We start from the raw sequence: 27,149 nt of genomic DNA on the forward strand, positions 1-27,149 counted from the left end.
AATGTATCCATCTATCATCCATCTATCATCCATCTATCATATCTATCAATGTATGCATCTATCAGCCATCTATCTTTCAATGTGTCATCTATCATCCATCTATCATATCTATCAATGTATGCATCTATCAGCCATCTATCTTTCAATGTGTCATCTATCATCCATCTATCATATCTATCAATGTATGCATCTATCAGCCATCTATCTATCAATGTGTCATCTATCATCCATCTATCATATCTATCAATGTATGCATCTATCAGCCATCTATCTTTCAATGTGTCATCTATCATCCATCTATCATATCTATCAATGTATCCATCTATCAGCCATCTATCTTTCAATGTGTCATCTATCATCCATCTATCATATCTATCAATGTATGCATCTATCAGCCATCTATCTTTCAATGTGTCATCTATCATCATCTATCATGTCTATCAATGTATCATCTATCAGCCATCTATCTTTCAATGTGTCATCTATCATCCATCTATCATATCTATCAATGTATGCATCTATCAGCCATCTATCTTTCAATGTGTCATCTATCAGCATCTATCATGTCTATCAATGTATCATCTATCAGCCATCTATCTTTCAATGTGTCATCTATCATCCATCTATCATATCTATCAATGTATGCATCTATCAGCCATCTATCTTTCAATGTGTCATCTATCATCATCTATCATGTCTATCAATGTATCATCTATCAGCCATCTATCTTTCAATGTGTCATCTATCATCCATCTATCATATCTATCAATGTATGCATCTATCAGCCATCTATCTTTCAATGTGTCATCTATCATCATCTATCATGTCTATCAATGTATCATCTATCAGCCATCTATCTTTCAATGTGTCATCTATCATCCATCTATCATATCTATCAATGTATGCATCTATCAGCCATCTATCTTTCAATGTGTCATCTATCATCATCTATCATGTCTATCAATGTATCATCTATCATCCATCTATCATATCCATCATATCTATCAATGTATCATCTATCATCCATCTATCATATCTATCAATGTATCATCTATCATCCATCTATCATATCTATCAATGTATGCATCTATCAGCCATCTATCATATCTATCAATGTATGCATCTATCATCCATCTATCATATCTATCAATGTATGCATGTATCAGCCATCTATCTATCAATGTATCCATCTATCATTCATCTATCATATCTATCAATGTATGCATCTATCAGCCATCTATCTATCAATGTATCATCTATCATCCATCTATCATATCTATCAATGTATCATCTATCATCCATCTATCATATCTATCAATGTATCATCTATCATCCATCTATCATATCTATCAATGTATCATCTATCATCCATCTATCATATCTATCAATGTATGCATCTATCATCCATCTATCATATCTATCAATGTATCATCTATCATCCATCTATCATATCTATCAATGTATGCATCTATCAGCCATCTATCTATCAATGTATCATCTATCATCCATCTATCATATCTATCAATGTATCATCTATCATCCATCTATCATATCTATCAATGTATCATCTATCAGCCATCTATCATATCTATCAATGTATCCATCTATCATCCATCTATCATATCTATCAATGTATCATCTATCATCCATCTATCATATCTATCAATGTATGCATCTATCAGCCATCTATCATATCTATCAATGTATCCATCTATCATCCATCTATCATATCTATCAATGTATCCATCTATCATTCATCTATCTATCAATGTATCCATCTATCATTCATCTATCATATCTATCAATGTATGCATCTATCAGCCATCTATCTATCAATGTACCATCTATCATCCATCTATCATATCTATCAATGTATCCATTTATCATCCATCTATCATATCTATCAATGTATCATCTATCATCCATCTATCATATCTATCAATGTATCCATCTATCATCCATCTATCATATCTATCAATGTATCCATCTATCATATCTATCAATGTATCATCTTTCAGCCATCTATCTATCAATGTATCCATCTATCATCCATCTATCTATCAATGTCTCCATCTATCAGCCATCTATCTATCTATCTATCTATTTACCTACCCAGACATATCCTTTTCTATACATCAATGAGGGGCGGTTGGGCAGCCTAGTGGTTAAAGCGTTCGCTCGTCACGCCGAAGACCTGGGTTCGATTTCTGACATGGGTACAATGTGTGAAGTCCATTTCTGGTGTCCCCCGTCGTGACATTGCGGGGATATTGTTAAAAGCGGCGTTAAACCATACTCACTCACTCACTAACTATACATCAGTGTTTCGACATGCATCTATCCGTGTATCCTGTCAGCCTTCTCTATCATCTGTCTACACGTGTATAGTCTGTACGTGTGGCCTGTGTGACGTATGTTCTATGGCTCTAGGAATCTAATCACTGTACTTCTCCTTCGTTGTGTGTGAACAGTACGGTCTCATGTTGACTACAGTCCTCACACATCGGTGTCCGCGGCAATGGCGCGGCTTCTTGACAACAGTTGATATACGTTCACACGTCCTGTTTTCAACAGCGTTTGGGGACATCGGCGTATTCACTTCGACTATGTTTTTTCATTACTTACTGTATTTTATGTTTTTTCTCGTGGTAGATGTTTTGTGTTTGTGGTTTTGTCTTTTTATGCGCGTTTCTCTTGTCGCACGACCTTGCATCTTTTATTGAATTGTTGTTTAAACAAACGAAACGTTTTCGTTCAATTGGATGTCTCGCGTTTATATAAAAAACGGACAATGGACGAGACGCAATGGACGCCGAACAACAGACAACAAAGAACGGACGACGGACAACGAAATGGACAAAATGCAGCGGACATTAAAACCGGACACCAGACAACGGGCATCGGCCAAAGAATGACCACAGTCTCGATCATTTCGTGATTATAGATGCGAAACGATGAAAACCATTTGCGTCCACAGTGCCAGGCATGCTTTAAGTATCACATGGTGAAGCGACGAGTGTTCGTACTAATTTCAGTTTCTACTTCCTGGGGAGTATACAATAAAGGCGACAAAACCATGTCCATGATCATAAGAAAGCAAAACAACAAAACCAAACACGGGAACATATGTTAAGTACACAAAGTCCTAAAAGAACAGGATTTGATGCCATGTATGAACCCAACTTTGGTGACCTTGATCGTGATATTCATGAAATCTGATGAAATTCGAACATTAAAACGCTCGCCAACGTATCAGATCATGCATGACTATTTTAGAAAGTTCACATTTCTTTAAACATAAAGACCTCATAATACCCATGAATATTTAGCGTCTCTTCTCGAGAACTCACGAGAGAAAATACAATGGAAGCGGATTTTAAAGTTCAAGATTTCAGCAATGTTTCAGCAATATCACGACGAAGGACACCATACACATTCTACCCAGCGTATCGAATCCCGTTCTTGGGTGACAAGAGAACACTTTAACCACTCGGCTACTCCACCGCTTCCATAACTAGAACATGTTTGTATATGTACCAGCCATTACTAAACTGCAGGGCAAAAGAAAGTATACATTGAAAAATGGATTTGAACAAAAAATTATAAACGTTATCAAGACGTTACCAGGATGGAAACAGTCGCCGAATCACTGCAAACTTGAGGTCCAAAACCCAACTAGGACACCCGTATCAAATATATCCCCATTCGACAACCATTTCTTGTTTGTTTTATTTTTAGCCACCATCAAACATGGGTGTGTACTTTCTCTTCCTGGCAGTATAATTTTATATGCGTTGAATTTCTACACGGTGCATTGGAAACTACATCTGACTGAACTCTCTCTAAATAGATTAATATAGATTGCATCAATCTTATACCTCATCGTCACACAGTACCAATTCCCCTGCTCTGAAACTGCAGTCAAGGGTTTCTCATAAATGTCTCCCATCACGTCATCCTGCAATATCGCGTTACTTATCCACTTCCACAAGCTGGTCTGCATTTCACAGAAGCCTTGATCAATTTCGTAACTCACAACAAGGCTCCACAGTCACATGATTGTACGTGCGTTGTCGATTGCAGTATATATTACACCAGCTGAGAATGGCTTTGCTAGTGTCAAGTGCCAGAAGCAAATTGCTAGTTGGTCGCTTTTATAAGACCACTTTCCTTGGATTTACGTCTTCATTGGTGACGTATTATTCGAAAGAGGTTTGGCTAATGTCTGATAGGTGCTTTGACCAGAACGATAAGGGAAGGATCGAAAATGGCGTATTTTCCCATCAGTTTGGTCTTGAAGTAGTCTTTTACGTCAATACCCAACCAGACTGGTGCGTCCTTTAGGCTTATCGTATACCTCAGGAAATTTACAATTCCATTGAATTGTATTTGTGAATTCCTTCACCATTTGACTCACAACCAGGTCTTAGACGTTTACTAACTTGGTGAAACCCCAAAGTACGGGGATGGTGCTGACAAACCTAGAAACATATTATATGGGCGACTCTGGGATTCGAACCAACGACCAAAGGTTTTTAGAACGCCAAAGGGACGCAACTCTGAGCAACGAATTGTACGACTGACACAATATTATATTTATATATATAAAATTGGGTGAGTGAGTATAGTGTAACGCCAATTATAGAAATACTTCTCACGTTTGCTACACTCACAGGTTTATATGTTGTGTCCATGTTTCGAATCGAACTCGGCTCTAATAACGGGCAAACACGAGACTACCTACACACCCTGCGCTTTTCAAGCTTGTGTTTATCTCTCAATAAACCTTCCGAGCATTGTATTATTTAATTAATACTCAATAGCGTCTTCATAAGAAAAGCACCAGATGTTTTCATCAAAGGAAACAATGAATACATTTCGGATTGAGGTAATTGAATTTGCAGTAATGAATTATATGAATAGCTTTGACCTGTGACTCTGGGGCACTGATACGAGGCTGGAAGGAATTGTCTTAGTTAAAAAAATACAAATGACGCAATATCATATCAAGGAAAATGAGAAATATTGTTTATGTAAAATTTGGTTAAAAATATCGAAATAACGTTTGGTTGCAGCTGCTGCTTATGATTAATTTTCAGGAAAAAACATTATACGTGACGTAATTGACTTCAACATTCTCAGTTAGAGTTAATTTAGAGAAGACGTTATTTTGCGCTTAACCATTTAAATTCGGCTATACTCGTGATCCTAGGTAATAAGGAGCTAAAGAAACCGGGCTTGTTTACATGGCTGCTTTAACGGATGAAATAGAATCATGTTGTTCTGAGAACAGACGGTTGGGGTGTCTTGACGTTGAGTAAAAGCTATAAGTTGTTGCAGGAAGATAGGTTCAAGTTGTTAAACGCCGTCATATCGCTGGAATATTGATGAGTGCGACATTAAAAACAAACAAATATTTTAATTTTACGCGAACGCTAGCATTTTTGAACAACATTATTCAAAGTGCGTTATCATTTTATGAAAATCATTATGAAATAAAATGATATGATTTCAGAAAAAGTAATAACTTCAAACCTATGGTCAAACAGGCGAATTGGAATGTCTAAAAAGAGACATGTTATGTTTCCAAACGACATTTATAAGGAATTAAATTCGAACTATCACCGAACGCTTGAAAGCAACGTAATCCAGTTTGAAGAACACATGGCGAACATTTCTTAAAGCCAATAAGGATAACGGTAATGGAAGAATATTCAAATTTCCCCAACGGAGCACGCGAATTCAATTATGAAGTCATGTCGGTACTGATCTTGATTTTTCATGCAGAAAATCTCGCGTGAAAAAGGCGAAAGGATAACGCTAGCCAGTGTACCTGTCTTAACGCTATCCCGAACCTTCCCCAGAGTCGGACCAGGAAATGGCCGTCCTACTGGCAGATAATAAGATTGTCCGTTTCAGAATTAGATTTATAGGGTTAAGTAGTTTCTATTCCTTTGACTCTTTCACGGTCACGGCCTGGTAAATTGATCCGGCTTGCATTACCATTTTTCGCCCGGCTGTTAATGTTGTTACAAATTGGCAGAATTGGTTTCTTCAGAAGGTAATATAAACCAATAATAGGTAATTTGCTGAAACAGCGGGTTATTTTAATGTCCCGAAAGCTCTTTCTGTCCATATTTTGTGAAAACTTACCACGAAGGCTGTGACGTCATTTGTTGAATTTTGGATATTCATTGAAGTTAATAAAGTCCAAATATGAACTCAATGACGTGAATTTATAACTGACACTTTTTACATCAATCTCCCTTAGGCGGTGTGGTGTACCTTTCCATAACGTTAACACATTTAGCAAACCTGGTGCAGATCATCGCGTAAAGAACATCCTTAAAACGGTACAAGGTTGAAATAAATAAAAAGCCCACTTTGTTTCGAAAATACATGAACTCGCAGTCCTCTAAAATTGTCCATATGATACCATTATGCTGAAGCGATGACATTTACTTAATAATACATGTTACCAGTTGTGGATCGATATGATTAATAATACCCCATGAGATTAACAATGTACCCAGTTGAGTGATACGTGTCTATTATGATCATAAAATCATGTTAATATGATGGGCACAATGCTGTCTCTGTTTCCAGGTATTGTCAAACGTGAACAATGATTAATATCATACATGTATTCAATTGTCACATTAAGTCTACACTCCGTGAATAGTGCTCTTTTCAATAAGTCACGTTCGAACTAATCCAGATCCGCGTGCTTCATTTAATATTCCATACACCATGTGCCGAGTTTGCCCATGCCTTTACCAGGGGTCAACGACCCTAGTCTGTGACTGATTTAACACTGAAGCCAGAAACGTACCCTGGTCAAATTCATCTCCATGCTGTTAGTTCAATGATGGATGGTGCCGTATTGTTATTAATGTGTTACCAGTACATGGCGAATGAAGCAGCATCGGTGTAATGTACTTCAGTCACGACGCAATACATTTCATGCATTATGAGTCTTCATGATGACATCTAAAGCACGATATATTTGGATGACAAATTGCCAATTTTATTTCTGCCCATGTGTATGTGCCATGTGCAGGCACGTGTTAGACAGTAGACCATACATCTCAGTTCTACAAATATAAACTGCATGGCAAAGGAAAAATACACCTTTGTTTGGTGGTGGCTAAAAAAATTATTTTTTATTTTTTTATTTTATGGCGTATTCGTTGTTTTAACCAAGACATGAGTGAGTGAGAGTGAGTGGGTAATGTTTTACGCCGCTTTTAGCAATATTCCAACAATATCACGGCGGGGGAAAGCAGAAATGGGGTTTACACATTGTACCCATGTGGGTAATCGAACCCGGGATGTGATGAGCGAACACTTTAACCACTGGGCTATCCCACTGCCCACTTTGACATTGAGAAACAAGTTGCTGTGTATGTTTCTGTTACAGTGCTGATTAACACTGATCTTCACAGAGACACCCCTTTGTCCGGTGAAAATCGTCCGGATTAATGAAGTTTCGGATTTACGAATCATGGACTCGTGGCAGTGAGAAAGTTTGGATCAATGCTGCTTTGAACATTAATGCAGGTCTTAGACGTTTACCACTTTGGCGAAACCCAAGAGCACGGGTATGGTACTCAAGTACTTAGAAACATAATCAGGGCAAACCGGGATTCGAACCCATAACCCACGATCATAGGTTTCTGACACGAATACGGGACGTAAATCTGAAGAACGGTGCCTAAGTCGACTGAGTTCCTCACCGTGATAGACCATAGCTCTCGATACCATTGCTGCCAACAGAAACAACTCCTCCCTGCGCCAGGCGCCTACAACTACGTATAGAGATGAACTCACAACCGACTGACCGTTAAGTTTACAGACAAGTAGTGACTGTCATTACGCCGAATACACTTCTCCCAGCTAAATGGCTTGGTTTGTTTGTCAATTTGAATTTCTATTTAATTTCAACTAGCCTGTAGTACAGTGATAATGTAAGGGCGAAGTTGGATGCTCTTCTGTTACTCGGCAATCTCGAACAAATCTGATTAAACAAACTGACCTAAATTAAGCTTGGAAATAGTACGTAAGTCGAAAACATTTCCCAATTCACTAAAATGGATTTCCCAAAGACATACACAAAAATATAAGAGTCACTTCATTTGAGGTTTGACGGAAATTTGTAAAGGTTCTTGTCAGGGCTGCACGAACACTGGATGTCCTGGGCCATGACTGTAGAAGATATTTATTTTACTAAAAACTCGGAAAGTCTAGATTGAACTGAACCAAGTCTAGTTTCCTTGATTCCACACATGAAAACAGCAGAGGATGAAAGCTTTAAAACAAAAAATACAACGTTTTCAAAGACTAAGTGTTAGTCTAGAACACTGGTGGCAGCGATGATTCCGGGAGGGTAACGAGGGTGTCACGCGCTGGGAGAGAGCTTGAGGCCAGTGATGCCCCCTAAAGACATAGTAATCTCCCTATGTATTTGTAGACGACAAACATTAATCGGTTGGTTTCGTTTTCGGACAATCGAGAGATCCCTGTACGCACACGTCATGGTAACATCAAGCATATTACAGGTTCACGCGTTGCACAATAGGATAATCCAGCATTTCCTAGGTTAAGCTTCAGCCTTAATCGATACAGGGTTATGCTGTGGGCGAGGGAATTATTGCGATGCTGCGAATCACTGAAAGGTCGGTCAAGCCGTAGCTGGATTGCCGTCACATGCCATCCCACTGTCGATATTTCTTCCTTGATTAATATGGTTAGAGAGTTCTTATGATTACGCCCGGCGAGCATGCTAGGAGCATTCTTCATCGCCCTAGTCGGCGGCCACACACGCTGGCCTACATAGTGATATTTCATTGCCGCCGCTGCCAGAGAAGGTGGTTCATCAGTTCAGAAGGTCCCCTGGACCTATTAGAAACTGGAGTCTTGTTGTTTTGTTGCCTGGAAACGGTGGTGGATCAAACCTATGATATTCCCTGTTAGCGTCAAGGAGCATTGGACTTTTTATTACTATCGACCCATTGGGAATAACAGTAATTGTGTTGGCTAGATGTCAATTGAGTAAGGCCTTGAATCATCTTCTCTGAAAATATTAATGCGAACAGTACTATTGGAATATATTCGTATTCTAAGTGGTCTGTGTTGTGTGGTGCTGGATCTAATCATCTTCAACCCAAAATAGTCAACTACAGCCTTGTAGAATAGTAACAGGTGAAAGCCTCGTTACATCCAAAATAGGAAGAAGTGGTTCTACGAAGATTTTTATGAGGTCATTCGACTCTTCCCTAGGAGTTGATTGATCAGAGGTACAACATTTCGGTGCCTCAGTAATGCGTTCAAAACGTTTTATGTTAGACGTGTGGGGGGCATTACCAAATTTGACGCTTCAGTGACCAAAATAGTGTCAGATACAATTTCCTATTTCGACTTGTACCAAATGTTCCAGTTTATTTATTAGCGATTAATAAACACATGGTTTGTAACAAAGTCGAAATCATACAAATGACCCTGCTATAACAGAAAACTTTTATGATTATGGAAATGATTTTGTTGTGGTTATTTACATATCTACTCTCATTAAAGGTCATGTAGAACGATGGTTTAATGTGATATATTCCATTGAGCTGTGAAAAGATATGATGCACACGCGTCGAGGAGTCATTTGTAGAATCTTATTGACAGGTTAGACACAGAGAGTGCGTGAGTTAGTAACTTTAACACATGAATTCTAAAACAAAATCACGGCTAGGTGCACCAAAAATTATCGTTTTACATTATACCCAAGTGTGATATCGAGTCCGATTCCGTGGCGTGGCGTGCCTGCGCTGAAACCCAAAGCTCCCCAACGATAGCGAATGCACAGTGGGGCTGAAATTTGATATTTGAGTGTAGAATGGACAATATGTAACAGTGATTTTAGCTCGGTGTTAGGTGACCAAAAGCTTTAATCTTGTCAGGTTAAATTAATGTCCTTAAATTACCTTTGAAGCACTGTGAGACCAAAGCATCATGTTGTAACCTAACCTAAAGTCTTCTTCCATGAAATTAATCAGCCCTGTTCAGTCAGTTGCAAATGTACTTTTCATTCTAAACAGCCCCAGGTCTGGGAAACGTTATTGCTTTTGTGAAAGTGTTTCGAAGCGGAGCCTGGTGATGAATGAGGTAAACAAATTGTGATTTGGTAAGGGGTGAGTCTAAAATATGGAATTTCTCTGGAGGGTGAAAAAAGTCAATTCATCTTTATTTTCATTACGATTTTGAAGTTGATATAGATTTCCGAGAAACTCTGGTCCTTGGGGTCTCAGTATATTGCGTATGAGAACAAAAATCATTGTTGCGAGCGCACTGTTACAACAATGAATAACAGGCAATCCATCAGTGAGGTGCATTACTCCGAAGTCGCGTTTTGACAACGTGAGGTGTTATATAAACAGAGGAATACACAGGTCGAATCAAGCTCCCTCTTCTGTATCATATAATTTGCATCACTGTTTTTTTTTTACGCCCAATGGAATCTGTTTCGGCAGGTAATGGAAACTGATTTATTCTCTGGCGTTAACGTTTGTATTTACATGTTCGAACTTGTTCATTTTCATTTAGATTGTCCAGATATACGGATGTCATAATAGTCCAGATTAATTGCCGTTTGTACTGACAAGTTGTAGTCTGGATTAACGATAGAGAAACTAGTCCGAATTAACGTGTGTTCGGACTACCGAGTTAAAGTAATCCGGATTAACGGGTGCTCGGACTAACGAGTTAAAGTAGTCCGGATTGACGGGTGTTTGGACTAACGAGCTAGAGAAGTCCGGATTAACAGGTGTTCGGACTAATGAGTTAAAGTAGTCCGGATTGACGGGTGTGCGAACTAACGAGTTAGAGCAGTCCGGACTAACGGGTGTTCGGACTAACGAGTCAGAAAAGAGAAAGAGTTTCAATGTGTAATATATTACTTTCACCCTTTCCAATGCATAAAATGTTACATTTCATGTAGTTTTCGCAGGTGTTTTGCCCTGTATGTCAAGTGGAATCGGCGGATAATCTAGATTGGTTTTTCTCTTGCATTGACGTTTTACATTTCAATGACAATGAAGATTAATCCTTTCAACAAAGCTTAATTGAGTGTGTACTCTTGGTTTAACACCACTTTAAGCAATATATCACATTGACTTATATCAGAGCGCGTCAACCGAATGAGGAGGCAAATCCAAAGTCGCGTAGACGTTTGGTACCTTAGTAACAGACCGCCTCTGTGGTCCGGTGAGCGGTTGGTCCGGGTTTCGATCCCCGGCCGCGTCACATTCACGTCGCTATATAACTGCAACAAGCTCTGACGCGATGTTAAAGCCCATTTCACCTCACCTCACCTCTCCTTAGCGAAGTCCCGGTTATGGTTCAAACAAACCAATGCTTATATAATCGAAGCGACTCTGTGTTTCTAACATACATTCATGGATCTGCGGAAAACATTCACTGGTTGATAAGTATGGTTAAATGATTAAAACTGTCAAAGCACCAAGCCCGACTACCCGTCATGCATAATCCGGCCGAGAAACTACCACGAACCGACTAAAACATAAATTTGTTTGTTTCTTTCTTTGTTGTTTAACGCCGCACTCAGCAATATTCCAGCGATATGACGGCGGTATGGAAATAATCGAGTCTGGACCAGACAATCCAGTGATTCACATCATGAGCATCGATCCACGCAATTGGAATACGATAACATGCATCAACCAAAATCAGCGAGCCTGACCACTCGATCCCGTTTGTCGCCTCTCACGACAAGCATGGTCGTTTTTTACGCCAAGAATTGGTTGTTGAAGGCCTGTTTGGATCTTCACGGGTCCTCAAACATAAAAATACAAATGTTATTTTAAACAACCAGGACAGGAATAAAATATTCAAACTTTGTTTTTCCCCCGTTAAATGACAACAACAGTCATTGTTTACAAATCCATCAAGCCACCGAGTTCCCAGGTTACTTGCCAGGCCTTCATCTTTCCTTCGATTCAAACCCTTGTCCCTTGGAGCCGGGGATGCCATTTGCCTTTGAAATTCAAAGCACTTCGCGATAATACACCGCATGTATTAATCGTTAATGAAGACATCGATATAAGAGATCAGCATGACTACTCGTGTAGAACGCGCAACACTATACGTAGACAAATCTATTCCCACGGCATAGTACCACGCACATAACAAAATTAACAATCATTTATGGAAAGTGACACAATAGAGAAAAATACGAGACACTTAATGATACATGAGCGGTTATTAGTACCTTAACGCAATTAGTTAAACGCATTAGAAACAATGATCCCTTCCAGCGACTGTTGTTATTATTTGACCGTGTCTATGTTGATCAGTTTAGGACTTAAGTGGCAGTAAAAATGATTGAGATGGGTGGACCGTTAGACTAACATTTAGTCTCTGAAATCTTATATTACACAATATCCTTCTTGACTCTAAAAATAAAAAAATTCCCTATGCTGATTTCAGAGACTGGAATAGAGCTAGCTTGAGCTGGCTAGACTTGCTTTTGTGAGCATTTCTAGATTATTATTTTTTCATAAAATAAATATATTCCACGGTCATGGTGCAGGACTAGGTGGACCGTGTACCACACAGAAAGCGTTATAGTGAGGTGTTCCCTGTATAGCGAAGGACCACGTTGTTTTTGTAGTATGCTGACGACGTGAAAACATCATTGCGTCCCCAGACGAGCAATTTCATTATTCGAGGATATTTCATTCATTCAAAGCATGTATCATATAGCAATGCATTATCATGCATTCAAAGCATGTATCATATAGCAATGCATTATCATGCATTCAAAGCATGTATCATATAGCAATGCATTATCATGCATTCAAAGCATGCATCATGCATCAATCTGCGACAGGATTCAGTATTCATTGTTACCAATTACCAAAGTTGTGATTATTAATGAGAAGAGGTGATGTTCCAGATTATTGCACTTAAATAGCGACGTGTATGCACGTGTGTGGGTGCGTGTGCGCGTGCGCGTGCGCGTGCGTGTCTGTGTGTGGCTTCTTTGAGTGTCTGTGTGTAATTATTCAATGCGGTTAAACAGGAGACACAACATAGGTAAGTAAATATCTATAAACAGCTTCACATCAAGCCTCTGTGGAAGATATGGTTGGAGCGGTTAGCGGGTTGATAGATGGAGTGAGAGACGAGGATTTAACGCCGCTTTCAACACTGCTTAATCGGCATGTCAGCTTAATTTTGGGGTTACACGCAAAGTGGTGCAGTTGGCAGCCCCAGGCGGACATTGTGCCGACAAACCACGGATCATGATCAGGGGTAACAGGATCCTGAGACCCCGAAGCGACGCAACTCCGTATGCAAACAATTATACGTGCTCATCATGTGATGAGGAGTGGAGGAACACTGGAGGAACACCCGCCCCCCCCCCCCCCCCCCCCCCCCCCGCCTCTCTTTGATCTGTCTCACCCAGGCCGTTTTGATATTGCCGAAAATAATTGGCATCGTGAGCAGAATGTGTACTATCAAGGTCTTTTAAAAGTACGCTATTAAATTGTTCATCCAGGCCGGTTGAGGCGTTGATCGATCAAAGTGTTCTTAAACTTACGACATTAATGCGCTCACTCACGCACTCACTCACTCACTCACTCACTCACTCACATAATATCTGTAGCGGTGGTATTTTTACTACTGCAGCACTATTGCACTCTGTGACCAAGCGCCAAACTGACCACAATCCCATCGTAAACCATTTTCTTGATCATATCCGAGAAACAAGCCAAGAGCATCCGCAATCTTACAAAATGTCCCACAACGATAAATGGCTCCTTAAGATTGACCCCACAGATTACGGGAATCCTGCATACACTGCTATTAATGTTAATACTATTGTCACATTAGTGAATCACTAAATCTATCAACTGATACTCAAGCAGAAATTTTTCTACAATGAACGAACGTGTACAAAACAATTCACTTTCCCTGCTCCACCATTAGATCGGCCAGGCAGCGTATTCAACTCCAAAGACCCTTAATCCCCAAAGCAACCTTAAGTCAAAGACCAAACACATGTCTTATCGGAATGAGGTCATGCTTGCACCAGGACCACCGATTAATTCCTTCTAAATTCCTCTACCATTCATGGCCATTTTAATGGCACCATCAGCAGTGGCACTGTGAGTAAACCAAGGATGCCACAAGCACCGCGAGCAACATTTCTTGTCGCGACCAATTTTTATCTCGTTAATTGTAATCTACTACGGACTTGGCACAGAGGTTTTTATGTTTCCCGAACGTCGATTTGAAGCGTTCATGGCCGTTGCCAAGGTTACAGGTTTAATGAGCACTAGTGTTTGACCAAACTGACCAATAATCAATACTGCGTGGGTGGTGACGGTCAGTGCTGGACATTGACTGACCGCTGGGAGTTTGATAGTTGTGTGGAATATATTATGCATGAGGTTGAATAGCTTTATGGGGGCCGTTGGGAGATGGTAGCAAGATGCATTGACCTACTTTTGATGTCCTAGTGATTTAGCACGCTCTGGCAGCGAAGATGCTTGTGAGCGGACATTGTTTTCAACCATCATCGGGTGTGCGTGCTGGTTCGTGTTAAATCTCTCATAATTGTTGTTGTTGTCGGTTTGTTGATTAACGCCGTATTCAGCAGTATTCCAGCTATATGACGGCGGCCTGTACATAATCGAGTCTGGACTGGACCATCTAGTGACTGACATTATGAGCATCGATGTATGCAATTGAGATCGATGACATACAGCAAGCAAGTCAGCGAGCCTGACCACCCGATCCCGTTAGTCGTCTCTCACGACAACCATGGGTTGCTGGGGATCTAGCCCGGATCTTCACTGGTCTCTCTCATTGTGCTGGAAACGTAACGTCAAGCACATCACGTGTGAACTATCTATGTGGTAGTTAATCTCAAACAGTTTTAATCTGGACTTTGTTTTCATCGCTTCATACATCGTATCAATGTGGGAAACGAACCCGGGACTTGACCGTAGGTTTTTACCACCAGCCTACCTCACCGCCTAGATGATAAGCAGAAATAAATTGTAGAAATACTAAACGTCGTCGTCGGTGAGGTAGCCGAGAGCGTGTGAGTTGCGTTTAGCGCCGCTTTGAACAGCATTTCTCAGATAGGTTTTATCATAGCATGTCAGCTTGATGTCGGAGGAGCGCCTGAAGCGTTACTTGCCTTTGCATGTGTTTGTGACGGGGACCACCGGTGGGTCAGGATACACCCACATTTTTGTGAACACCTGGTATCATCACTATTTGATAATGATTCATAAACACATGCTCATGCTTTTAGAAAGGACTCTTTCTTTAGAAAGGGTTTTGCCGTTTAAGTCTATGATTAGTTAGACGTTTATCATTTGGGTGAAATCCACCTGTATGTACATGGTGCCGACAGGCCAAGAATCAAAATCAGGATGGAAATAACAGTAAGATTTACTGCACTAATTATGTAACCCATTTAACGAAACGGGTTTTCCTAAAGGTCCAGCGCAAATCGTCAGAAACATCTATAATCCGGACAATCCAGAAAACCCTCATAATGGACGGTTACCAGTGTGATTCCCGCGTGTATTCATTCCAAAAAGAATTGTTCGTATTAATGACTTGTTAATCGGGGTGATTTCAATGGCAATTCCTCGTCCGGATTAACGAGGTTCCACTGTACACAAGAACAGCAGCAGCATCAAAAAGACTTAACTCGGTTAAAAGGCAAAAGACTTTCACCTCAAGTGCGAAGACAACGCCCGATCTGGTCATTGACACCAAGCCTATCAACGGCACTTGGTAATCACCTTTCTGAACAAAACCTCGGTGAAGTCTTAATAGTCATCTCTAGCAGAAGGATGTGCGGGGCAGTGATGAACTCCTTGCTGTCACGGCACCGGGCAAGATTTACTCGCACAGCAGGAAAATGGGCTGTATTTTTCTGCGATAAGCAACAAACAAAGTTAGGTTTTTTAAGTGGCGTGGAAGAGATATTAAAGTAATGATGCTGCTTCAACCTCATAATGGCTGGAAAAACAAGGACGAGTGTAGCGGAATGAAAAATGGGTAAAGTTTTCAGGAAGACAATTTGCTATTTTCAGTCCAAGCAACGAGATTTCTCCTACAATCATGGCCGAGGGGTGAATGTGCTGTGCGGACATTGAAGTTTAATTTTTAAAACTTTTTTAATGAGAAAAGACATGCCATTACACATTTTTATATAAATGATATTAATGTGCAGTTTTTAAAGCATTGAGTACAATGTGCAGTTTATACACTTGAACCTGGATATTGTGGAGAGAGATTTTGACCATTAGGCTACCCAAACACGCAAATACTTATGACAATATTAATATTAATGATCATACTATTAATAACACTTGTTGCAATCATCAGAAACAGTTGAATATGGGAGAAAAGCCAAAACTAACACAGACCAAAGATAAAATATGTGGACGAAACTCATGAGCAAAACCAGCAAACCAAGAATCATAATGTTTGGCAGTAGAATCTACAACTAACGGTGATCTTAAGGGAGGCAACTCTTCACAGTGAGTTCCGACACCTTAGGTTAGTGGTCACGCCGAAAGCACTGGTTCAATTCCCCAAGGGTACAATGTGTGAAGTACATTCCTACCCCCCCCCCCCCCCCCCCCCCCAACACACACACACACACCTTCCTCCCCATACCCAACCTCCACCCCCACCACCACCCCACCCCCACCCCGCCCGTGATATTGCTTGAATCTGACTAAAAGCAGAATAACTACATATTGCTCACTCACTGCATTTCCTATACATTAAAGACAATACAAGATAGACACACCAAAACATTATTTAAATGGGGACGTGTCTCGGCAATGGAGTCAGGTGCTGAGTGAGTGAGTGAGTATGGTTTTACGCCGCTTTTAGCAATATTCCAGCAATATCACGCCGGGGGAGACCAGACATGGGCTTCACATGTGGGGAATCGAACCCGGGTCCTCAGCGTGACGAGCGAACGCTTTAACCACTAGGCTACCCCACGACCCCCAGGTGCTAGGAGGTAACTCAGTATGTGATAAGTGAGATGTGGTGTGGACGATCAGGACATTGCAGTCTCCAATACGTCAGGCTGTCATTTTTTTTACAAAGGGACAGATATTTCAGACCCAAATCATTCAAAATCAACTCAATATCAACAAAACCATTCAACAAACTCGAAACACGAGGGTTGAATGCGTATTGCATCATCACTGCATCTGGCCCCAGCACGTGTCAATACAGTGTGTTATGTGGGTCTCCATCTGCTACATCCACATGTGTGTCGGCTGTATCACTCCGGAGTACGACATTGCTCGCGCGTGCCATAGTTGTTGTACGGAGACCTTGGCCTCTCTTCAAAATCGTTTCATTTTCAATCCCAGCTCCGTTATGTCGTGTTTTCAGTTCGGAAAAAAAGGAAAATATATAACTACTGAATGGTTTTGATCGAAATGTTTTTAACTTTCAGGCATAAAATGTTTTCTGCTTGTCTGATGTGGCGTGTCCCATATTTCGGTAACTCGTGTGTTCGAGAAGTTGCTGCGAAATTATGAGGTGTAGACGATCAGCATATTTAGTAGTCCTGAATAACGAGAAGGCGTGTAACTGTCATGTTATTTCAAAGTGTCAATTGACACCTCAAATCATTCACATGCAAATAATTCAAATTGCACGAATTGTATTAAGTGTCTCAAACTGGAAATGGATATCCACACAATGTCCACTTTTACACGGGACACTAATTACGTCTCGATTTGGAGGGGAGTGAGTGAGTATGGTTTTACGGAGCCTTTAGCAACACTCCAACAATACCACGACGGGAGACACCAGAAATGGTCTTTCCACACTGTATCCATGTGCGGATTCAAACTCGGATTTTCGGCGTGGCGAGCGAACGCATTCACCACTAAGCTACCCCACCGCCCCTGATTTGGGGGACACGCGTGGCCCAGTTGTAGGAAACGCGCAATGCAGAGTTGTGTACCCAACGCGAACCAAAATCCGATAATCATGGGTTCGAATCCCACACTCCCTCTGATAAGGCGTCTTGGTGTGGGAACACCACATCCATGATGGCTGGTACCACCGAAGTGGTAAACGTGCATCACCTGTTCTAACAAGGCCCAGTCCAAGTCAGCACGTGGAGCTTACTGGTACCTGGTACTGGCACTGTAGTGCGTCCATGTCATACATATATATAGACTCACACATCCGATGTCAAGGGTTATCTACATTATTCAACGTATATCGACACGGCACCAGACACCTGGCTAACCAGATTGTACGTTAATGATATCTAGCCCACCTCGGCGGTATGTGAAATCGACATGTTATGTCATTCAGCGGACGTGAAATACCGTCCACTCAAGCCCATGTGGGCGTATGAATAATAGCGTGACGTTTGAAACACGACAATATCATGTGTGAAAGCAAGGCTATAAACAGATCTTACGCTAGCTGGTGATACCTGTGTGAGCTCGCACTTTATCTTGGATTGAAGGTTGATGAAGGTTATAACTATAGTAATCATGTCGTATTTTATTTATACAAATAATTCAGATTTCTGCAGGTATAAATGAACGAGATATCATTAGCCGAGCAAATATAGCAATAGTTTTTGTAAAAAAAAGATTTTCAGTGATCCTAAAGGAATTGAATCATATTAAATGGCAAACAAAAAAAGCGTTTTTTTAAAGAAGCCTTTTATGACTTTCATTAAACAAAGCCAATAAGTCAAAGACACTCATCAAATTTTAAAGAATGCCTTTATCGTATCGCACCATTATCGAATAAATAGATATAATAAAATAAAAATAATTTCTCTTCCCGTGGGGTCGAGCATAGAAAATGTGGATTTGCAATTGTCAGAGTTGTAGATAAAAGTTTGGTAATGTAAAATTGACGAAACAGCTTCAAACATGTTTTATTGAATTGCCCTAGAAATCTCTTACATAAAATCACCAGCGCGTTCTATTGCTGGTTCTAATTTAAACATTCTGTTGCGTTTAATGAAGCCAGCAAAATACTATTTCAGACATGTAAAGTCTTTATTATAATGTGGTCTCTGGGTTCGCTTCGATTTATTTTTTAGGTTATTTGTAAGGTTTCTCAATGTTAGTTTTGCACCAAGAACGATTTGAAAGAGCTCTCTGTTGAAGCCCTTCTCTATCACCGCTTAAGGGTTTGTTTTATTTAAATACCAAGATTTCACTGCACTGGTTCACGTTTACCCAGAATACCATCACTAATCCTAGAATTTAGATCACGTCTGGTACAAACAAACCATCTTTTAATAGGGTATTGATTATTAATCCAAACCATCGGGGTGTGATGTTACACAAGGACAGCCAGACCTCGTTGCCACTACAGTTTCGACACATCGCTCGTTTACAACCAGCACTGAAGTCTATGCGGGAAATTATACCAGGGACTACCACACTGAAAAACCCTTAATCCATCAGACGATCCTAACGGTGTCCGTATTAACAAAAGTCCGAATTAAAGAGTCCCATTGTATATACATTCCACGCAGGAATTCGCCCGGGATGCATCTTATTGATTAAAGGGGTACGTGCTAACGAGGGTTAGTATAAAAAAAGGTTTACGTTTTTGAAACAGGGACGACTATTTTATTCATACATGCATGTTTGTAATCCGCAAGAAAAAAATAATCTAAAGTTCGTGTACCAACAGGATTGCCAAGCGAAACGAGGACAAATGTTCTGTTCATGTGTTTGTTGTGTCTATTAATACGGCTTGTGAAATACCCAAGCCATTGACGCAGTCACCTGACAACCCGAATGTGAAGCGTGACTGTTCAGTTAGAAACATGTATGTCTGTGTAGCTGGCCACTTGCTGAGAGAAATAGTACCTAGCCCTGCAATAAAAAACCGTGCACTACTCATGTTATAGTCTATATCAATATAGTGAGTATTGAGAACACATTATGCCAGGTAGCTAGGGTACTGTATGCTTGTAGTCGAGTGGGTAGCGCGTTCGCTTGTCAGTCTCCGGTTCGATTCCCACATGGGTTCAGTGTGTAACGATCGTTCGTGATTGTCCATGTTGTGATAAAGCTGCAATATGTAAAAACTCGTTTAGTCGATATCACTCAATCTTTGTATGAATTCAAATCAGCGTTATCCGATACCGATACGAGTCGTATCATTATCAACTCAAAACAATGTGAATAATTCACATGTAAATGCGATGTAAATTAAAGACATAATGGTTTATGCTCTCTCATTGTCTTTGATAAAACAGCGGCAATGGTATATCACCGACTGACTTAGGGAGTAAATATACAGACCGTGGCCCCGCCCCACTAACCTGTCGCAGCGCTGAGACGATCTTAACTCCCATGCTTTAACATAGACTTGCGAGCGTCGTAGTCTTACCATCGATCGTTTTGTGGAAAACGGGCCCATGGATATATGAGACTGCATGCTGAATATGAGGATGTTGTCACCTCATCCCCGTGCCTCTACCACCCCACCCCGACCAACCACATCCGACCCCATCCCAACCCCCCTCTTCCTAAGTTGCAGTCTGGAAAGACACATGGGATGGCTTCATCGCTGATTTTTCAGATCCTTTCATGTAATTATCACTGCCCTATATGCTTAATGGAATCTGTTTCGTCCCGTAATCGAGACTGGACAATCTCTGACGTTGACGTTTAATAGTCGTAAGTCTTTTGTATCAAATGTATTGAAAATGGATAGAGGAACTAGATAAAATGATAATTCCATATGTACTTTTGCGAGAAAAATTCATGTCATCTTGACCAATAATGAATGTCACGAAGCCCTGTGCGTTAACACACATTGGTATTCCATGTGCAGTTGGCCAAACAAACCACGTCCTGCCGATTCCCTATACAAATGTATTGAACATTTTAACTGTTATAAACGCGTGCATAATAGTCAGTCACACTATTCATTGTGGCCTGTTACCCATAATGCCGCCTTGTAAATCACAATTGGACAAGATATTCAATGGCCGACTACCGAAAAAGCAAGGTATGAGACCGAGCATGTTTCATGAAATGCACCGTATCGTAAATTCATCCAATGAACAGATTGCAAAACAGCGGAAAGAGGAAATTTTGCTAAGCTGTACGTTATCGGTTTTGGAAGTAAATAAGTTGGGGGTTGTTATCAACCATAGCATTTACACATTTACTACGGAATAAAAACAGATTTTCGCTTAATCTAATGAATACAGATAGATTATTTTTTAAATAACATGTACTTGTTATGAAAAACAAACGCGTTGTAGTTGCCTAAATTATTCATAGCATGTGTCCCGGTGTTCCAGTGTCCTGGTGTTCTGGTGCTCTGGTGTTGTGGGTCCCAGTGTTGTGGTATTCCAGTGTCCTGGTGTTCTGGTGCCCCGGTGTTGTGGTGTCCCGGTGCCCCGGTGTCCCGGTGTCCCGGTGTTGCAGTGTCCTGGTGTTGTGGTGCTCCAGTGTCCTGGTGTTCCGGTGTTGTGGTGTCCCGGTGTTCCGATGTTGTGGTGTCCCGGTGTTGTGGTGTTCCAGTGTCCTGGTGTTCCAGTGTTGTGATGTCCCGGTGTTCCGGTGTTGTGGTGTCCCGGTGTTTTGGTGCTCCAGTGTCCTGGTGTTGTGGTGTCCCGGTGTTGTGGTGCTCCAGTGTCCTGGTGTTCCGGTGTTGCAGTGTCCCATTGTTGTGGTGTTCCAGTGTCCTGGTGTTCCAGTGTCGTGGTGTCCCGGTGTTCCGGTGTTCCGGTGTTGTGGTGTCCAGGTGTTGTGGTGCTCCAGTGTCCTGGCGTTCCGGTGTTCTGGTGTCCAGGTGTTGTGGTGCTCCAGTGTCCTGGTGTTCTGGTGTCCCGGTGTTGTGGTGCTCCAGTGTCCTGGTGTTCTGGTGTCCCGGTGTTCTGGTGCTCCAGTGTCCTGGTGTTCCGGTGTTGTAGTGTCCCGGTGTTCTGGTGCTCCAGTGTCCTGGTGTTCCGGTGTTGTGGTGTTCCGGTGTTGTGGTGCTCCAGTGTCCTGGTGTTCCAGTGTTGTGGTGTCCCAGTGTTGTGGTATTCCAGTGTCCTGGTGTTCCGGTGTTGTAGTGTCCCGGTGTTGTGGTGTTCCAGTGTCCTGGTGTTCCGGTGTTGTAGTGTCCCGGTGTTGTGGTGCTCCAGTGTCCTGGTGTTCCGGTGTTGTAGTGTCCCGGTGTTGTGGTGCTCCAGTGTCCTGGTGTTCCGGTGTTGTAGTGTCCCGGTGTTCTGGTGCTCCAGTGTCCTGGTGTTCCGGTGTTGTGGTGTCCCGGTGTTCTGGTGCTCCAGTGTCCTGGTGTTCCGGTGTTGTGGTGTCCCAGTGTTGTGGTGCTCCAGTGTCCTGGTGTTCCAGTGTTGTGGTGTCCCGGTGTTGTGGTATTCCAGTGTCCTGGTGTTCCGGTGTTGTAGTGTCCCGGTGTTGTGGTGCTCCAGTGTCCTGGTGTTCCGGTGTTCCGGTGTTGTGGTGCTCCAGTGTCCTGGTGTTCCGGTGTTCTGGTTTCCCGGTGTTGTGGTTTCCCGGTGTTCTGGTGTTCCGGTGTTGCAGTGTCCCGGTGTTGTGGTGTTCCGGTGTTGTGGCTTTCCGGAGTTATGTTGTTCCAGTGTTGTGGTGTTGTGGTGTTCCGGTGTTCCGGTGTTCTTGTGGCCCGGTGTTCCGGTGTTCTTGTGTTCCGGTGTTCTGGTGTATGTTCAACCCCATCTGATTAGGATTAAACAGGATTTCACCAGTGGTACAGCAGGCACTGGTCCAATGGCCTTTATAGGATCCGCTGACAGAAGGTTCGAATCCCACATAACATATACCTTGATCTGTCAACACCAAGTCCAAGTTCAAACAAACGTGTACAAATTGCGTCAATTTGGTTTGACATCGTGAGTAAGTGAACATGGTTTCACGCCACTTTTAGCAATATTCCATCAAAATCATGGTGGGAACATCCGAAATGGGCGGCACACATTGTATTTGCATATGCGGATTCGAACCAAGACCTTCCGCATGACGAGCGAACACTTTAACCACTGGGCTACACCACCGCCCCTCACTAGAATAACAAGAAATATCAGAAACTACAACACGAGACCGGAGCGAAGCACTAGGGTATCAGTCCTTGTGTTTAGCATGAAAACATTTGACCGGTCTCTAGCGATTGGTCAACTGACCCATGTCCATCAGGGTTGTATATGGTTTGTGTATGATAAAAAAGAAGAAAAGACATTTGCAACAATCAACAGCAAAAAAACAACTTGACTAACATTCTGTCGAGGTGTTTGCACAGGTTGAATGCCTTCACTTAGTGTCAAGGGAATTGTTTTAATTGTAGTGAAATATTTTAGTTTTGGTGCAAATGTATAAACATTGTTTAGTGCATATGACATCAACTGACACCAAACAATTATGCTTTTAACCTATGAATGCGCTTGAAGGGGAAACAATGACATTCTGATATTTAGACTGTTGCTTTGGAGTTACTTTGTCACTATGATACTGGATATTTGAACTTTAAAACGTGACATGCCTTAAAAATGGAAGAGGTGATTTGATCTAGCACAGCGCCAGAAGGAGTTTAATTTGACATGTTTCGAAGCGTCGGCGCCAAGAGACAAGTTCCAACACGACTCGAGAAAACAGAGGGGTTTTGTAAATTTCAAGGTGGTTATTGTTTCCATGTGACACTTCAATACATGTGCTAGTGCTTTATCAAGCAAATGTTCAACAATTGAGTGGGACATTACTATATAGCTATGATTTCATATACACGGGGATTAACATAAACACAGAAACAAGAACTAAACAAAAGAACACAACAACTAAACAAGGGTTAGATGATCGGGGATAAACCTAGGGACGAGACCTGCTTGTGGAAGCAGTGTGTAGTTACAGTGTGTTGTGCTGGTTGATGAGAGGCAAAGGACGAGACCTGCTGGTGGAAGCAGTGTGTAGTTACAGTGTGTTGTGTTGGTTGATGAGAGGCAAAGGACGAGACCTGCTGGTGGAAGCAGTGTGTAGTTACAGTGTGTTGTGTTGGTTGATGAGAGGCAAAGGACGAGACCTGCTGATGGAAGCAGTGTGTAGTTACAGTGTGTTGTGCTGGTTGATGAGAGACAAAGGACGAGATCTGCTGTTGGAAGCAGTATGTAGTTACAGTGTGTTGTGCTGGTTGATGAGAGACAAAGGACGAGACCTGCTGGTGGAAGCAGTGTCTAGTTACAGTGTGTTGTGCTGGTTGATGAGAGGCAAAGGACGAGAGTTGTTGGTGGAAGCAGTGTGTAGTTACAGTGTGTTGTGCTGGTTGATGAGAGACAAAGGACGAGACCTGCTGGTGGAAGCAGTGTGTAGTTACAGTGTGTTGTGATGGTTGATGAGAGGCAAAGGACGAGACCTGCTGGTGGAAGCAGTGTGTAGTTACAGTGTGTTGTGCTGGTTGATGAGAGGCAAAGGACGAGACCTGCTGGTGGAAGCAGTGTGTAGTTACAGTGTGTTGTGCTGGTTGATGAGAGACAAAGGACGAGATCTGCTGGTGGAAGCAGTGTGTAGTTACAGTGTGTTGTGCTGGTTGATGGGAGACAAAGGACGAGACCTGGCGGTGGAAGCAGTGTGTAGTTACAGTGGGTTGTGCTGGTTGATGAGAGGCAAAGGACGAGAGTTGTTGGTGGAAGCAGTGTGTAGTTACAGTGTAATGTGCTGGTTGATGAGAGACAAAGGACGAGACCTGCTGGTGGAAGCAGTGTGTAGTTACAGTGTGTTGTGCTGGTTGATGAGAGACAAAGGACGAGACCTGGCGGTGGAAGCAGTGTGTAGTTACAGTGTGTTGTGCTGGTTGGTGAGAGACAAAGGACGAGACCTGCTGGTGGAAGCAGTGTGTAGTTACAGTGTGTTGTGCTGGTTGATGAGAGGCAAAGGACGAGAGCTGTTGGTGGAAGCAGTGTGTAGTTACAGTGTGTTTAGCTGGTTGGTGAGAGACAAAGGACGAGACCTGCTGGTGGAAGCAGTGTGTAGTTACAGTGTGTTGTGCTGGTTGATGAGAGGCAAAGAACGAGACCTGCTGATGGAAGCAGTTTGTAGTTACAGTGTGTTGTGCTGGTTGATGAGAGGCAAAGGACGAGACCTGCTGATGGAAGCAGTGTGTAGTTACAGTGTGTTGTGCTGGTTGATGAGAGACAAAGGACGAGACCTGCTGGTGGAAGCAGTGTCTAGTTACAGTGTGTTGTGCTGGTTGATGAGAGGCAAAGGACGAGAGTTGTTGGTGGAAGCAGTGTGTAGTTACAGTGTGTTGTGCTGGTTGATGAGAGACAAAGGACGAGACCTGCTGGTGGAAGCAGTGTGTAGTTACATTGTGTTGTGATGGTTGATGAGAGACAAAGGACGAGACCTGCTGATGGAAGCAGTGTGTAGTTACAGTGTGTTGTGCTGGTTGATGAGAGACAAAGGACGAGACCTGCTGGTGGAAGCAGTGTGTAGTTACAGTGTGTTGTGCTGGTTGATGAGAGACAAAGGACGAGATCTGCTGGTGTAAGCAGTGTGTAGTTACAGTGTGTTGTGCTGGTTGATGAGAGACAAAGGACAAGACCTGGCGGTGGAAGCAGTGTGTAGTTACAGTGTGTTTAGCTGGTTGATGAGAGGCAAAGGACGAGAGTTGTTGGTGGAAGCAGTGTGTAGTTACAGTGTGTTGTGCTGGTTGATGAGAGACAAAGGACGAGACCTGCTGGTGGAAGCAGTGTGTAGTTACAGTGTGTTTAGCTGGTTGATGAGAGACAAAGGACGAGACCTGCTGGTGGAAGCAGTGTGTAGTTACAGTGTGTTGTGCTGGTTGATGAGAGGCAAAGGACGAGACCTGCTGATGGAAGCAGTGTGTAGTTACAGTGTGTTGTGCTGGTTGATGAGAGGCAAAGGACGAGAGTTGTTGGTGGAAGCAGTGTGTAGTTACAGTGTGTTGTGCTGGTTGGTGAGAGACAAAGGACGAGACCTGCTGGTGGAAGCAGTGTGTAGTTACAGTGTGTTGTGCTGGTTGATGAGAGGCAAAGGACGAGAGCTGTTGGTGGAAGCAGTGTGTAGTTACAGTGTGTTTAGCTGGTTGGTGAGAGACAAAGGACGAGACCTGCTGGTGGAAGCAGTGTGTAGTTACAGTGTGTTGTGCTTGTTGATGAGAGGCAAAGGACGAGACCTGCTGATGGAAGCAGTGTGTAGTTACAGTGTGTTGTGCTGGTTGATGAGAGGCAAAGGACGAGACCTGCTGGTGGAAGCAGTATGTAGTTACAGTGTGTTGTGCTGGTTGATGAGAGACAAAGGACGAGACCTGCTGGTGGAAGCAGTGTCTAGTTACAGTGTGTTGTGCTGGTTGATGAGAGGCAAAGGACGAGAGTTGTTGGTGGAAGCAGTGTGTAGTTACAGTGTGTTGTGCTGGTTGATGAGAGACAAAGGACGAGACCTGCTGGTGGAAGCAGTGTGTAGTTACAGTGTGTTGTGATGGTTGATGAGAGGCAAAGGACGAGACCTGCTGATGGAAGCAGTGTGTAGTTACAGTGTGTTGTGCTGGTTGATGAGAGGCAAAGGACGAGACCTGCTGGTGGAAGCAGTGTGTAGTTACAGTGTGTTGTGCTGGTTGATGAGAGGCAAAGGACGAGATCTGCTGGTGGAAGCAGTGTGTAGTTACAGTGTGTTGTGCTGGTTGATGAGAGACAAAGGACAAGACCTGGCGGTGGAAGCAGTGTGTAGTTACAGTGTGTTGTGCTGGTTGATGAGAGGCAAAGGACGAGAGTTGTTGGTGGAAGCAGTGTGTAGTTACAGTGTGTTGTGCTGGTTGATGAGAGACAAAGGACGAGAGTTGTTGGTGGAAGCAGTGTGTAGTTACAGTGTGTTTAGCTGGTTGATGAGAGACAAAGGACGAGACCTGCTGGTGGAAGCAGTGTGTAGTTACAGTGTGTTGTGCTGGTTGATGAGAGGCAAAGGACGAGACCTGCTGGTGGAAGCAGTGTGTAGTTACAGTGTGTTGTGCTGGTTGATGAGAGGCAAAGGACGAGACCTGCTGGTGGAAGCAGTGTGTAGTTACAGTGTGTTGTGCTGGTTGATGAGAGACAAAGGACGAGATCTGCTGTT

The 27,149-nt window shown here is 42.3% G+C and overlaps 1 protein-coding gene across 1 annotated transcript; it reads right to left on the reverse strand.

Moving 5' to 3' along the window:
* Nucleotides 1–21,282: 21,282 nt before the first annotated feature.
* On the reverse strand, nucleotides 21,283–23,225 carry LOC139451828 (proteoglycan 4-like). The gene is made up of 2 exons (XM_071233129.1): nucleotides 23,216–23,225; nucleotides 21,283–22,754 (listed from the first exon to the last, which is right to left on the reverse strand). Exons 1-2 carry the CDS (start codon nucleotides 23,223–23,225, stop codon nucleotides 21,283–21,285), a joined length of 1,482 nt encoding a protein of 493 aa, XP_071089230.1.
* Between the last annotated feature and the right edge of the window lie 3,924 nt (nucleotides 23,226–27,149).

The sequence above is a fragment of the Haliotis cracherodii genome, unplaced genomic scaffold, assembly GCF_022045235.1.
Source record: "Haliotis cracherodii isolate W230 unplaced genomic scaffold, xgHalCrac1.p SCAF_9, whole genome shotgun sequence".
NCBI classification, from domain to species: Eukaryota; Metazoa; Mollusca; class Gastropoda; order Lepetellida; family Haliotidae; genus Haliotis; species Haliotis cracherodii.